The sequence below is a fragment of the Cyprinodon variegatus genome, unplaced genomic scaffold (assembly GCF_000732505.1).
Source record: "Cyprinodon variegatus isolate N-32 unplaced genomic scaffold, C_variegatus-1.0 Scaffold32, whole genome shotgun sequence".
Lineage (NCBI taxonomy): Eukaryota > Metazoa > Chordata > Actinopteri > Cyprinodontiformes > Cyprinodontidae > Cyprinodon > Cyprinodon variegatus.
Window position 1 is genome coordinate 1066286 of NW_015150485.1, and position 15516 is coordinate 1081801.

At 36.4% G+C, this 15516-nt stretch overlaps 1 protein-coding gene across 1 annotated transcript in view; it reads right to left on the reverse strand.

Annotated features, from left to right (window-relative positions):
- Positions 1 to 40: 40 nt before the first annotated feature.
- The window catches only part of LOC107102244 (probable flavin-containing monoamine oxidase A), a 94164-nt gene continuing 78688 nt past the window's right edge, over positions 41 to 15516 (reverse strand). The window contains exons 11-12 of the mRNA XM_015401461.1: positions 13092 to 13192; positions 41 to 703 (exon numbers count right to left, since the gene is read on the reverse strand). Coding sequence (XP_015256947.1) covers positions 385 to 703; positions 13092 to 13192 — 420 coding nt within the window. The 3' untranslated portion in view covers positions 41 to 384. The remainder of the gene's footprint in view (positions 704 to 13091; positions 13193 to 15516) is intronic.

Sequence of the window (15516 nt, forward strand, 5' to 3'; positions counted from 1 at the left end):
ATTTTAATTCACCTACCATGAATAAATGTCTTGAAATAAAAAATTTGGTAATCATTGAAAGATTAATATACAATTTGTATTTTCTCTGCAATTCTTTCTAAGTCTTTTCATTTTCTTTCAGTTTTCTACTTACTGTAAATAAAAGTATAATTCTGAGGACAGCAAATAAATTTCCTCTTAGAAACATTCATTTCAGTTCATGGAGCTAAACTTTGTAATCACTAACATTAAAATTGAAGCTACAGAGATTGTAAGACACAACATTTGTGTCCCTGAAAAAACCCAGCACCGTGAGTGCACTTAAGTTTTTGTTAAGTCCACAAGTTGGAAAAGACACGTCTCCTGAAGTTTTTCTTACAATAGCATTAAATCATGGCTGCCTGTTTAACGAGCAGATGTCATGTAGGATGTGACCTTAGTCACTACATTCTGATTCCAAACCAGCAGGAGAGCAGCACTTATTGTCAGTGTAGGTATCACCAAATATTTGCTTGGGAGCTGATGGAGAAGTTTAGACATAAGGGCTTCATTTGGGCTACTCTTCATAGTTTGACCCTGGGTCAGAGCTTCCTGCTCCTCTGCAGTTAGAGCCACATGGCAGACTTCAGACAGCACCTCCAGAGCTGCTCGCTGGCCAGCTTGCACCGCACCGTCCATATAGCCACACCACTGCGTTGCAGTTTCAGTGCCAGCCCAGTGGATCCTGTAAATCCAGAAAGCAGAAAATATTTAAATCCTAGAATCTGGATTGCATTTCAATGAAATAGAAATAATAAACCTCAATTAAGTTAAGCAAATATGATAAAATTAATCGTAAATAGAAATATTCATTTTAAGTTCTTTTTTTTTTTCTGTTAACGTTTATCATTCTGGTTTTTAGCCAATTAGGGTCCAAACTTCATTTTATCAAAAAACTAGAATATTATATGAGCTAAATAAAAAAATATTTACAGAACACTATGATGTTAAGCTCCACAAATTATGCAGAAAACTGCTGACATGCAAGAGTTTTTCTGACACAATCCACAAGCAGATTAAAAAATACAAAACGGAAATTAACCCTGTAATGCCAAATGTATCGTATTTGATACATACAGTTTCTGACATGTTTTGTGTCTGACACCTTTTGCATAATTTAATGGTAAAAACTTTGCTCAAAATCCTATTGTACACAATCAGATATACCTGATAACAGAGGGCAGAAGACTTCACAAAAAATAATCTTGACTTATCGCATAGTAATAAATTATTAATATCAAAAATGTATTTCTGTTTTTTTTTTTTACATATTTTCTTAAAAGACCAAATAAGGACTTCAAACCAAAAAAAATTATTTTCTGTTTTGTTTTATTCTTGGATCGGGCTTTAAAGGGTTAAAAAAGATGCTAGTTAATCAGACTCCTGTTCATATAAATATTAGAGAAAATTATGTTGATGGGAAAAGTCTAGTAGAAAAAAAATATAAAAAATAAGCTGCAGTCTTAACATAACTGTAAAAAGAAAGACGAGTTTAGAGGAGATTTACAAGGTATAATCAGACAGACAAATTCAGGACAGGTTGGAACCATCCTAATTATTTCTTTAGGCCAATCACATGTAATAGAATCTCAAAAAGCATCTTACTTGGGGTCTTTCGAGCTGGGGAAAAAAAAAGAAAAATATATTATTCATATACTGTATAAGTCTTTTGGTCTGGGAAGTGGTGAGAAGGAATCCGGTTTCCAGTTTCCACATCAGTGATGATTTTGGAGTCATGTAATTTTCTAGTGCAGGTCTGTGTCTTATCAATGGTTTGATCACGTCCAAAGTTATTGCAGCTTATAGCAGGAAACGTAACAGCTTTACAGAGATGTTGATATTACCTTACAGCAGGACTTGACACCTGCCCACATGTCGAAAAGAAACAACATCTGACTCAATAAAATTTTCATACCTTTCTTGTCAGCGAGCTGGACTGACCTAAAGCTCAAAAAGAACCTTACTGTTATAGGATTATTGTTAGGAGGGAAATTAAAGACAAAAGATGAGCTGGAGGTTGCATCTGATTCAGCCTGAGCAGTTAACAGACATGCAATGCTGCATTGATAATGCCAGTAGAGTATTTGTTTAGACAAACTGTTTGACTACAGGATTAAATTTCCTTTTTATAAATTACTGATCGAAGTTGGGATGCACCCGGTCTTGCAGTAATGAATCACAGAATAGACTATAGTGTCTGAGTATAATAATGTACAGGCAGTGTTTAGAAACACAGTCAGAGAAGTGTACAGTTACAATTTCTGCTCAAGTGGACCAGATTTTATCATTTGTAGGGTAATGTATAAAACCTAGCAAGAGGTTAAATTAAAAGCCCTGCCTGCTTTGCAACCACTAGCACAGAAGACCTTATTTATGCTTCACGGTTTTGTCCGCACGTGTAAATATGGAAAAGGAGGCTAGGTCAGATGAAATGAGCTTTTTTATGCCGAGAATAAACTGTAATTAACATCTGTCTCTAACAGGTCCATTATGGGGCCACCACACAGACATGCAGCAACAACAACAAAAAAACAACACACGCCTACACACATTTATACCTGAGGCCAGATTTGATTATCAAATTAACCTACATTGCATATTTGGTTCTAACCAAGTTACATCTAAAAGTGTTAAATTATCTTTTCTCTTTTAGGACTTAACTTACATTTGAAATATCAAGCTTTATTTTCCTATTTTTAAGAAATCTTGACTAGCAAAACTATACTACTATCTTGCTCCATTAAAAGAATTTAAATTGTTTTGAGTTCATTTTATTCAGATTTTGTGTTTTATCTTTTGTTTATGCAGTCCTTTTTTGTAAGGACAGTCCTAACAAAACAGACCAAACATAAACATGAAGATAAAACTTTAATCACTGAAAATAGTTACTATCTGATATGGTCATTAACTGTTTTCTCTATTATATTTGTTTCCTACATGCTTAACAAAATAGGTTCACCCTGTTCAGTGCTGTGGGGCTTACTCACTAGAAAAGCACAACATAGATGCTGCCTCTCCATTTATCAATATATTACATGGCTCTACTTTGGTTTGGTGTCAGTGCTATTAGACATCAAGTGCTACAGACATAAACATGATGCTGCGAACCTGAGGCAACATAACAGTCACTGTTTAGAATAAAGAAGCCAAATCAAACAACATCAGAAAAGCAAGCATATGGGTCAACAGGGGCCCCATTCACAGCCACGAACTTTCCAGGAAGAAAGAGACAAAGGATATGTGGAAATATAAAGACTTCATACCGTATTTGCCAAAAAGTATTTAGTTATCCACTGTTTGTTCAAGCTCACCTAATTAGAAAATCGAGGTCTTTAATTTTCATCATAGGTTCACTTCAACTATAAGGAAACAATTGAGAAGGAGAAAAAAATCCAGGTAATCACATCAACACTGGAAAAAATTGAAATCTAGACAAGTAATTTTTTCCTAAAATAAGTGCATTTGTTCTTGAATTGAGGAGGTAAGTGAGACACGTTGCCAATGGAATAAGACACTTTACATTTACAATAAGAAAACACAATTGCATTGTCTTATTTCAAGTGTATTTTATCCGAATATCTAATTTTAAGAGTAAAAATACTCATTCCATTGGCAAATCATCTCATTTACCTGCTCAAATTAAGAGTAAATACACTTAATTTAAGACATTTTTGCTAATTTTTAGATAGTTTTTCCAGTGGAAGGATTTTCAAAGAATTTATTTGTAAAGTATGGTGGAAAATAAGTATTCGGTCACCCAAAAACAAGCAACATGTCTGACCCTCAAACACTACTGATAATCTCCCTCTATCCCAAAATACCATTGTTCTAAAGAAGATCTGTAAGGAGGAATGGGACTAAATACTTCCAACAAAAGGTAATACTGCAAAGTGTTGAGTTGAATGGCTGTTTATGACTAAATACTTATTTTCCATCTTAAATAATTTTTAAAAAATTGGTGATTTCCCGATTTTTTTTCCTCATTTTGTCCATCATAGTTGATAGATGGCCATAATAAAAATTACAAATCTCCTTTATTTCTATGTTAGAGAACCTGCACAATCAGTGGCTGACTAAATACGTTTGGTTATACTTTACAATAACCATCAACCCCGTCATTAATAAATGGTAAAGAGACAATTTATGAATATCAATGAATAGTTTATTAATACTTGATTCATTTATATCTGCATATAAAGCCCTTTATAAAATGTTAATAGATAATGCATTAAGGTATAAAGCTCACTGATGGTAGGGTTAGGGTGAGTCCAACATGACAGCAAGTTAAATAAAAAATAAAGGCTAGGTTCAGGTCTTAAGTTCATGTTAGGGTTAGGGATAAGCTAAAATGGCAGGGCAATATGATCTATTTAACTTTTAGAAATGGTTTAGATGCAGTTTATAAATGATTATCAAACATTATTGAACAATCTGTTATCTTTGCCATTTATAAATGATGGTTTTGAAGGTTATTGTAAAGTGTTACCATACTTTATTGTGCCACTGTATAACAAAGAGACACAAACCTGTAAAAGAACCTGCTGCTCTGATCAGATGAGACCAAAATACAACTTTAGTGGAAAAAGTATACATAGAGGAAAACTAATACTGAAAAAACACCTGGAACACACTGTCCCCACAGCGAGGCATGGGAGCTGGCAGCCACATGCTGCGAGGAACGCTTTATAGCAGCAGAAAATCTGGTCATTGTTGATAGAAAATTGATTAAGCTAAAAAGAGACGGCAAAAAAATTGAGTCTAGGGGAGAGATTTAAATTCCCCCAATTTTCATTATCAGCACAATTATGGATTGCTTTGTGTTGCTCTAATAAATTCCTGTTAAAATAAATTGATGTTTATTGTTTGTGAAAAAGTGTGTGTCGCTGGTCTGGCAGACCTGAATCGAAGAGCTAAATTATATCCTCAGTATGCAGGTTCTCAAGGGTCCTGGTAATCATCTAAATATTTGATTCAATGTGTTGGAGCAGGGCCACATCTAAAAGTGTCAGGACACCAGGCCTCAAGGACTGGAATTGTCATTGCCGGCTGATTTCTGTAACAGGGGAAGCTCAATGGTGGAAATTAAATCTAAATGTTACATATTTCATTAACAAAAATAAAACACATCACAACAATGGGATAAAATAGATATGAAGTAATCTAAAATCACGGCAAAAGCTCAGGGAAAGTCGACTGTCCTGAATGAATGAAACTCTCTTCTGAGTATTGTGAAGAAAACCTCCCCTAAGTCTGTCTTTAAACATATTAAACATATTCAGCCAATCAGCATCAAGAAGCCAGCTTAATGGCCCGTCCGTGCTCTACACGCCCCATAAGAGGCTTAGCCTGACTGAAAATGATAGATTTTTGCGTGTTATTCAATCTCGGCTATGCTTTCTCACCGGTTGCTTCAATGCACAGAGGCTCAAGCTTCAAGGGGGATTTCTTTTGATACCTACAGGCAGCTCTAGAGCAGAGATTGCATCCAACAGCTGATTAATGCACAACATACTAAAGAAAATAAGCGCATTTTAGCGCACATTTAATGCAGTTTAATGACTTAATTTAGTTTAAAAATAGGGTTTTGACCAATTATTTTACAAACTGACTGGGGAGGTTTAGCCTCGCTTGTATTTAATGAGAAATCACCAGTGGGAATTGCCTATCCCAGGTTCAATTGTTTCCAGTAAGAAGTTCAGGAAAAGCTTGCAATCCCATACAGCTTAAACATGCAGCATGTATACAATCTATCTGTGTAATGGCACAACAGTATGAATACCTGTATGAGCCAGGCCATAAGTCAAACATCTTAAAAACTAAAACATTTAGCATCCAGTTAATCAGCTGCTCTATCACTACAGCAACTGCAGTTTCTTTTCATTAGTTTTTGTAACTCATTATATTAATTAGTTTGCCACCTATAGGAAAACACACATCACCTTTACCCTCCAATCTCCATCCAGCTGCCCTCGGCCAGAAAGAGTTTTACTCTTAATTAGTTTTAAAGTAATAGACACAGGTCAGGAGCAAATCCTTTTTTTGTGTGTCTTGCCATGTTCTTCTCCAACAAATGTCTGAAACTTTTACAATGATTGAATTACAGCAGAGTGGACGACAAAAACTACCTTGTTGGTTTTTAAAAGCATCATATTGAACCTCTGGACTTAAAGGGTTGCTAATTAAAAGAGGGACTAAATAGTAATGCATATCATCTTTCGGATTTTAAGTGTCAAAACATTTAAGTCCATGACTCAAAGTCCACTTTATGACTTTTAGTTTGTGTCTATTACACAGGATACCAAACAATATTATACTGGTGCTTGTAAAAATACACAAAAAGTGCATAATTAGTTTCCTGTGAAGCTGAATACATTCAAATTCCGATTTAAATAAATCAGGATTTATCATTTTCCATGTTAGTTTGATTCAATTGCACTATTACATTTACTAGGACCTTTTTCCTTCCTTATAGTCTTACATTTCTATGCAGCGTACTTCATGATTTTTTTTCATTTGTAAATGTAGTAAAAATTCAATAACTTTCTTTGTAAAAATCAGAAACTAAAATGCATAGGACCTTTAAAGTTCTTTATGACAGTTTGTGGTCTTCTTAAAGCAAAGCATTATGCAGCTTGCTGCTAGTAAAGTAAAAATTAATAGAGCCTTAGTCTAGTGGAACTTTGCAGAACTTCCTGCTTCGATAGTATATATCAAAAGTGATGACATGTTTTGATAGCGTGGATCAATTCTTATTAAGATTGGTTCGCTTTTTACTGATTTCCCTTTGAGGTCGGTTTGACTCAATCAATGCCTGTTAAAGTGTACAGAATGCACCCGAGACCAAATCTAGTTGTGATATCTTAATAACTGCAGTGCAAATATTTTCTTCCATCTGCAAACACAACGAATGATAAAAAGAAAATCATTTCTCTTGAATGTGAGTGGTTCACATGCCCTGAGGCAGGAACAAGCTGCTACCATCAGCACCCTGGCATCTGTGTGTGTGTTTGTTAGTTCCTTGCTGATTATTATTCTAATCATGTGCAGATAGTTTACATGTATTCTGTGTTGAGTATTTTACAGCACTTTCTAGAATGCTGTTTTTGAGTAAATCCAGTTTTCTCCATTCTGGGTTGGTACTGATTGGTCTAAGACAGGGGTAATCAATTAAAAATCAGCGGGGTCCGAATAAAGAAAATCATCAACCAGTAAAGGTCTGGAGACATTTTTAATTATGTTATTTTAATCAGAATTTAACAGTGAAATAAAATATGGTTTTTATGCATCCATGTTATTAAATAAAAAAAAATCCATTTTAAAATCTGAAGTGCTTTTTGAAGTAGAGAACAACAATCGTTCACTTTGATATATAGACAATTTCCTGATTTACATATTTTATAGAACAAGTGAACAGACCTTTTTTTTTTATTTTTTTATGGCTTAATGAGAGAAGTTGGCTTAATGCTGTCCTATAAGGCTTTAAACCTGGGTTTGAATGGCGACAAAGCCATTCTCAAGCACATATCAAGGTGCTCATTCGTGAGCTTGGATCCATATTTATTTTAAATTATGGTGATGGTGGAGAATCCTGCTTCATAGCAGTAGGTTGAGCCAAACATACACTAAATGTGCAGGGTCATCTTTGAGCACACCGTTTCATTTTTCTTTCACCAGTTCACCGTAGTTCTTCCTGCACTCCGTGTACTTACTTCGTGTATTCTCCTTCTATCCCACTGCTTGGGAAAGTCTTGCCTCCTGTGTCTTAAAGTAGCTTGCCGCAGTAACCCAGACTGACACGGCTCATTGGCTAATTTGTATCACGTGTAGCCTGGTCCGGTCGCTCCGGATGGCTTTACCATATTAACAGGAGAAGTAGCGCAAGTGAAGTTAGACACTGTCGTCGGACCTCTGGTCTAAGAGGATATTATGGCTTACAATGTGAGCAGCAGGTGTAGAAAACTATACAAACAAAAGTACTGTGTGTTTCTTAATTATTGGAAGTTTTTTTTCCTTAAAGGTATAGAGGACGATCATTTACACTATGTCCGGGTGGATCCTCTTAATGAGTGATCCTGCTAATTGCCATTCTGCTGAAATGTTTAGGTAAGGCCATCCTATGTGCTCATTCCCAGTTAGCAATCTTTTTCTGCGCATGTGCACATTCAGACATAAATTTGTAGCATCGTGAGACCATCCTGATCTCGCAAGTCTGGCTACTTTCCGTTAAAGAAAATTTGGAGCAGTTCACCAAACGAACGTCCAATCAGTGTTGGCTTTGAGGCGGGTTGAGGTGTGACTCAACGAGAAGCGCAACAGTTCAGTCTAAAGAACATGGCGGCTTCAGCCGATGAAACTAGCGTCAGCGTGGCTATCGAGCAAGTTTTATCGGAATTACAGAGTATTTCTTCACTGAAAGAAAAGCAAAACACTGCTCTGAAGGCTTTTCTCAGAGGAAAGGATGTATTTGCTCTTCTCTCGACTGGTTTCGGCAAGAGTTTGATCTATCAATTGGCTTGTGCCTGGCTTGTGGTTGTGTTTTCGTCGTCGCTCTGTTAGTACGTCATATGCTTCGTTGATCTGATTGGTTTATTTGGCCCGTCTATCACCAACATAGGCCAATCAGCTAACCAGTATTTTCGCCCCTTCCCAAAATTACTTCAACGGAAGGTTTCCAGATGGATATGTGAAGCAAATCCATCTGGCGGAGTCAGGTTAAGAAATCTGAGGTGAGCTACAGACAGTCATTGAAGATGACCTTTTTTACTGAGGTTCTTTTAAAATGGCCGAGGGTCGTAAGAGAAAAAGTGCCTAAAAAGTGTATGAAAAGAAAAGAAAGAGATATATACCCCAGGTATATCTAGAATTATGCATTATAGCATTATGGGATTTGCTGTCACAGCGGCCTACTGTCTCCATAGGCTGTCGCTACCCGACAGTAGCATCTAATAACAAAGATGACGCAGGCACCACACATTGGAGGAGGAGTTATGTGACCAACGGGTCATTTCTCAATCTAATCTATTTGGCAGTAACAAAGCCTGGATCAGCATGTAAAAAATAATTTTAGTTTTCTGAGAAAATGCGGTTAGTAGCAGATAATTCATTAGTATTGAATCATGCCAATCTGACTACATCACTAGTGGATATGTTGGTTTTATATTTCCCTTAATAAAATCAACTAGAAAAGTTTTAATTTATTTTATGTTTTTAAATTATGTGCAACTTTTAATTTGGGGAAAAATAACCTAAAAAATAAATCCTAATCCATTTCCTTCATAGCTTCCTACTAATGCTTTTCATATTTTTACTTCTTCACACCCTGTAAAAAACCATTACCATATTTAATTTTAATGTATTTACATTTCTATGCATGGCAATAAATGTGTTGTCATGAAAGCAATGTGCTTTAAGTATCACATGCAAATTTGAGGATGAATAATTTTCAGTGGTGAATCTGTAAAAAAGGTTGTGCAACATTTAGCAGCTGTTGCCCATTCCATGTGAAGGCTTTATCTCTTGGCTCAGTGTATTTCATTTTGCTTGCACCTCACTTGGGAGACCTTGACTGTTATAGTCTGGATGCATTTAGAGGCCTGCATGTATTTTGGAGCCCAGTGGAGCTCTTTCTCTTTGTATTTAAAGCATAGCTCTGTAACCTTGTAGAAAAAGGTTACTAAGGATATATTTTTTCCTAAGCTGTGGTACAGTATCTCAGTCTGCTGATGGTGTTTAGATATTGAGGCAAAGATATCTATCGATATCATGTAAAAGGCACAAACTGCTATAACGATTTTATCTAAAGAAAGAGCAATAAATTAAATCCACCTGGTCTATACATACTGTAAATATATTATAGAAGACTATTGCTGTAAGCACTTGATTCTAACAAAGTTATGTCAAGCAAGCAACACTGAATAAAGTCAAAAATTCACTGTATTTGAGTTTGATGCAAACCACAAGGCCATGACATCTTGTGACATTTTTTGGTGGTGACAGACTTGTAAAGAAAACAGCTGTTTTAAAAGTACACCAACCACAGGAGGGCCTGTGAATGAATAGCTTAGTGTGTTCGATTTCAGCCATGAACTACAGATAAACAAGTAGCAAATGTTACTTGATGCGAATCAGATCATGAGAAATGAAAGCTGCCAGAATTTTGCTGATATAGTTGGATCTCAAGAAATCATTTGCCACTGCAGCCGATCCAAGCCGTCTATTCACCATGCAGGATGCAAAAGGGATCCCTGCAAAACCCCCCAGCGTTGCGTAACACATTGTGCTTAAACATACAAAATCATCACTTAAAAACTGACTAAATCAACTATTTTGTCTGTTGACGCTCCTTTTTTATGTAATATTAATGGTTTAATATAATAAAAAATACATTTTATTTAAAGAGACTATAAAAAGAACCCCCAAGGGAACTGTACAACAAACATAATAAACATTATTATTAAAAACATGAAAGGCAATCAGTGGAGGTATTCGGTCCTAAGAAGATACGTTTTTAGCCTTGATTTAAACTGAGGTAAAGAATAAGTATTGCAAATATGAGAATGGAGTGAATTTCAGAGTTTAGGGGCAGAGTGGCAGAAAGCTTTGTTCTCCATGGTGAGGAGGCGAAGGAGCCTCAATAAGGTGAATGGATGAGGAAGACCTACTGTAAGGATTCAAGATGGGGAAGCAACGTGAGGGAGATCTGAGAGGTATTGGGGATCAAAATTATGGAAGACATTGACTTTGAACAGGAGGATTATCAGGGTGTTGAATTATTTTATAGAAATATTTGTATGATCAACCAGTAGTTTAGGTCATGAGTCGACTCAGGTACGGTTATGTGGGTCAAAAGCGAAAAGGTTTAGAGTCTACAACGTAGAGCGGTCCAAACTCATTCTTGGTTTACAACGAACGCTTTATGGCAGTTCTGTTGATGCCAATCGAAGCACACCAATTATTAGTTTTAGTGGGTATTACTTTATTAAATTAGGTGTGTTTTGTGAAATGAACATTCTCCCTTAATAAAGGGAATCATTATTTAATAGTTTGACAAAAAAAAATTTTAAAAGGCGAAAAAAAAAATGTTAAAGAGAAAAAAATGTTTCCCTTGAACAGTTTCTCATGGTACAACAATCACCATGGACTTACGGCATGGTAGTAATGCATGTATTTATAGCCATTATTGCAAATCTTGAAACAAGGAAAATTAGGTTTTTGCACTGGATTGTCCTTAGATTTAAAGACATTGAGCATTTTTTTTATCTAAATGCTGTGAAGTGAACCTGCAAATCTAGGTGTGTGTGGAACCAACTACCAGTTTTAGTCCGTGAGGCAGACACCCTGTCTACTTTAAAGACTAGGCTTAAAACTTTCCTTTTTGATAAAGCTTATAGTTAGAGTCGCTCAGGTTATCCCGAACTATCTCTGTAGTTATGCTGCTATAGGTTTAGACTTTTGGAGGACATAGGGACCCCCATTTCCTCATTCTGCTTCATTCTCTCTCTATTCTCCTATTCTGCAGAATCTGTTAGTTCTCTAGTTAGATCTGTTAGGTCTCTAATATTCTGCTCTCTCTGCTTTTTCTCAGAGTAGCTTTGCCTCGTCTGTTCCTGTTTGGCTGTGACTCCATCCTGGAGAGAAACATCAGCTGTGCTGCTTCCATCAACACCCTTGTTTATAGATCCTGGAGATCGGGCTGTTTTCCAGTGTGATCCTGTTTCTCTAACTGTGACTGGCTGGATGTGCTCTCTTCATCCTCTGGCATGGGAGCTGGCTCGGAGCTCGTCTGCCTGGCTGTGTGTTTCCTGGACGGGGCCGCCTTTTACAGTTGCCTTTTGTGTCTCTGCTTCTGTCTCCTTGAACCCCAGTCGGCCTCAGCAGATGGCCGCTCACACCGAACCTGGTTCTGCTGGAGGTTTCTTCCTGTTAAAAGGGAGTTTTTCCTCTCCACTGTCGCTACAAGCATGCTTAGTGTGAGGGATTGTATTTGAGTCAATGCAATCAACTGGTTTTCCTTAGATAGAAAACTTTGCATCAATTTGACTGTCTGATCTGGTTGAACTGTAAAGTGCCTTGAGATGACTTGTGTTGTGAATTTGGCGCTATATACATAAACTGAATTGAATTGAATTGAATAGGTGAAGCTAGGGTGGACTTTCATATAAAAAAGATTTAAAAAAGAAAAATCAGTAACATACTTCTTAAATCAGGGTCACTGAGGACTAAGGATTAGGAGAATTAATATGAGATACCACAGGTGTTTTCGTTCTCTGTAAACATCTCACAGAGCCAAACGGTCCAACGACTCATCCAGCTCCAAGACCATTAGGCTTATTACAGAAACCGTAATGCACCCTCTAATGAGAAACAAAGGATCTCAATTCAAACCGCACATCTCCAGGCTAATGCAGTCATTTCTCGAGCAATTAAATAAGGTATTTTTCTTGTGTTGGAGTTGGTCAAGGTCACAGCACATCCTTGGAAATCCATTTTTCATACAAGGGCAGAATGCGAATGAGGGGGTCGCCATCCCCTGGCTGCTGTTTCGCTCACGTTATGTAATGAGCTTCTCCTGCTCCCTGTAGACTAGATGTCATTATAGAAATGCATTACCTGAATCCCCTTACCTTCCAGTCGCTCTCGTTTATTCAGTTCTGTGTATCCTTGGACAAGCCATTAGAAATGGATTATGGGACATTTTCCCCTGAGAATAAAGCTGCTGATGACCTCTTGCCTTTTTTTGTTATCTGAACATCCATGTTATCATTCCAGACAACCGAAGGTCTCATGTCTATGAGTGGTGTGCATTTGCTACAAGGTAAGGAAGCTTATGAAATGGTTTCAGCTGTAAAAGAAAAGATAGAAACAACCAACACTCACCTGTCACCAAGGAAAGAATGGATCTCATTTAAAATGAGCTCCCTAACAAATCTCAGAAAAAGGATTCACTTAGGGAGATTTGGTATTTTTTCCTCATCTCCATGTTTGTCCAAGTGAGAATACAAAAAAGGAAGAAGTGTTTAAAAATACCGGAGAGGGAGAAGTGTGATTATGATTGTCATCAGCGGGGCGATTACCTGCCACAGGGGTTCCTGAGGCTCGGCTGGTAATACGTGAGCAGACCAGGCGCCATGACATTGACGGGGCAGCCACCGTTGTACTCCTCCTTCGCCCAGTCCTTCAAAACAAAAAAAAATTCTAACAATGCAGCACACACAAATCAGAATGACAGAAGACCCTGAAAAACTAACATGCACTGCTTAAAATTCTGACTTAATTGGGGATGCCCTCATCCAAAGATGGCTGTCACCCTCTTTTTCACCGCATTCAATCTTCCAAATTCCAAGACATTCTTTTTTGACAGCCTCATGAGTAGCGAGTTATTTTTCATTACAGACCGACCGGGAACAGAGTTTTGACATCACATTACAACCCTGCAAACACATCTTTTTACCTAATACCCCACTAAAGGTGTGAAGAAAAAGAAAAGGAACCAGACAGTTAGGGTGGCTCATTTACAGCACATTAGTCAAATATCTTTTAGCTGTACATTGAGCCATGGATTACTGATAAAAAAATGTGTCAAATTTATTCAGAAGGATGAAAATGGAAGAATATTTTTTCCTTTTTACCAAGAAAATTTAAACTTTTGAATGAATTTGTTGTTGTTTTTTCTGTTTTGTTTGATATGCAGGAGTAAGGCATGAAATGAAAACATGGAAGATTGAGAGTGTAGGAGGGAGAGGCAGACAAAATTAGAGAGCTGACGGATGAGAAATCTAAGACAGAAGAAATGAATGTTTGGGAGGGAGAGAAAGATGATCCTGAATCTGACAACACCTTGAAACACTGATAAAGAGTCAGAGGAAGACAGGGAAACAGATGGAGCAACTGCATGACGATGTCGCAGCCTTCAAATTGATGTATATATTAAACAGTGAACAGCAAAGTTTTAGGTCTGAGTTTTGTGACTAAAACATGCATCACATTTGTTTAATTGAAAATGAAAATCCACAATGATTTAAGAAAACATAAAAAAAACATATTTGTTGGAAGTTCAGGGCAATACTAAATAATTAATTCATTCAGTTTGCAAATTACTGGCTGGGACAGGTTAACCTTGTGGCTATTACTTTCAAAGTAGTATTTGTTCATATATTGGATTCAGGCTTAAATAAAAGATTACTTTTTGGATAATCAAACTAAAGAACCTTTTTTTTTTAAATGGTTGCATTGTCCTCTAAATTGCTAGTGCCAGCCAGTTCAAAGCAATATAAGTTTTATTACATGATAAACTTGTACACCTATGATAGTTTGCTCTGTTGTGGTTTTAATGATGCTTAATGTCCTCTAATGATCTCTAACTGACTTTCTAAGGCCTGGTGGACTTTCTGAATTATTTAGGCAATTTTTTTAACTAGATTTATTGAGAACTTTCAGAGTAAAGGGGGTTTAATACAAATAAAAGAAAAAAGTATTAAAAAAAAAAAAATTTTCCTTGAACCGTATAATTATGTTCCAGTTTGTGTTGGTCAATTACATTAATAAAACAAATAATTACCGAGAGTTTTGTGATTTCAACAAAAGAGCAATTCAGAAAATTCGGGACATGAATGCTCTCCAAGCCCATCTGTATTAGTGCAGTATTCTCATGTGCAATGCCTTCGTTTTTATGTAAATATTCTTGCATATATATTTTTTTCTTCTTTAATATTCTGCATATTCTTTTCATAACTTTTTTTCTTATAATATTCATTTATTTTCTTTTTATTGCACTATTTGCCTGCACTGTTTTGTTTTGTATTGTTTTGAGCTGCTAAAAAATGTATTTTAACCTTGAGGAACAATGACTAAAAAAACTGATTCTGATTCTTCTGATGCTGCTCCAACTTAGTAAATTAGTAACAAGTAATTGAATCAAGTTGATCGAACTTCGTGTTTTTAGTAGATAAGTCGAAAGCTGAAATGAACTTGGCCAAACTTAATACAATTACTTGTTAAATTGAAGGAATTTATGCAAGTTAGTGTTGCATTTTCTTTTTAGAGTGCAAAGCTCCTCTATAACAGCACAGCGTAGCAAACTGTAGCAATTTCTAAAATTGTCCTCTGCAGCTTAAATACTTGCAGTGATTACGTGACAAATAAAACTGTCAGTGTTGAAAGCTTTGAATTAGGCGCCTTTAAAGTGTTTTGCTGCAAAGCTTAAAAGCTATTGCTTTGTGTTGTCATTAAGTCACATAACTTGGCATTTTTATTGGTCACTCAGAGCATTATATGGGCGCTATAATGTGTTCAATCATATAGAGAGATGAAGAAATATAAAAAAAAATGAGGGGAATTTCAAAGTATATACTGTATGTGGAATGGAACGGCTGATCTATCCCTACCCAGCAAAGCACTACCAACCCCCTGATAGAGCAGTAAACTTGGATGGAAGAAAGAAAAAAAGGAAAAACACTGTACCCTCTGAATATTTGATGGGTCCAAGTTAACTCGCTAACA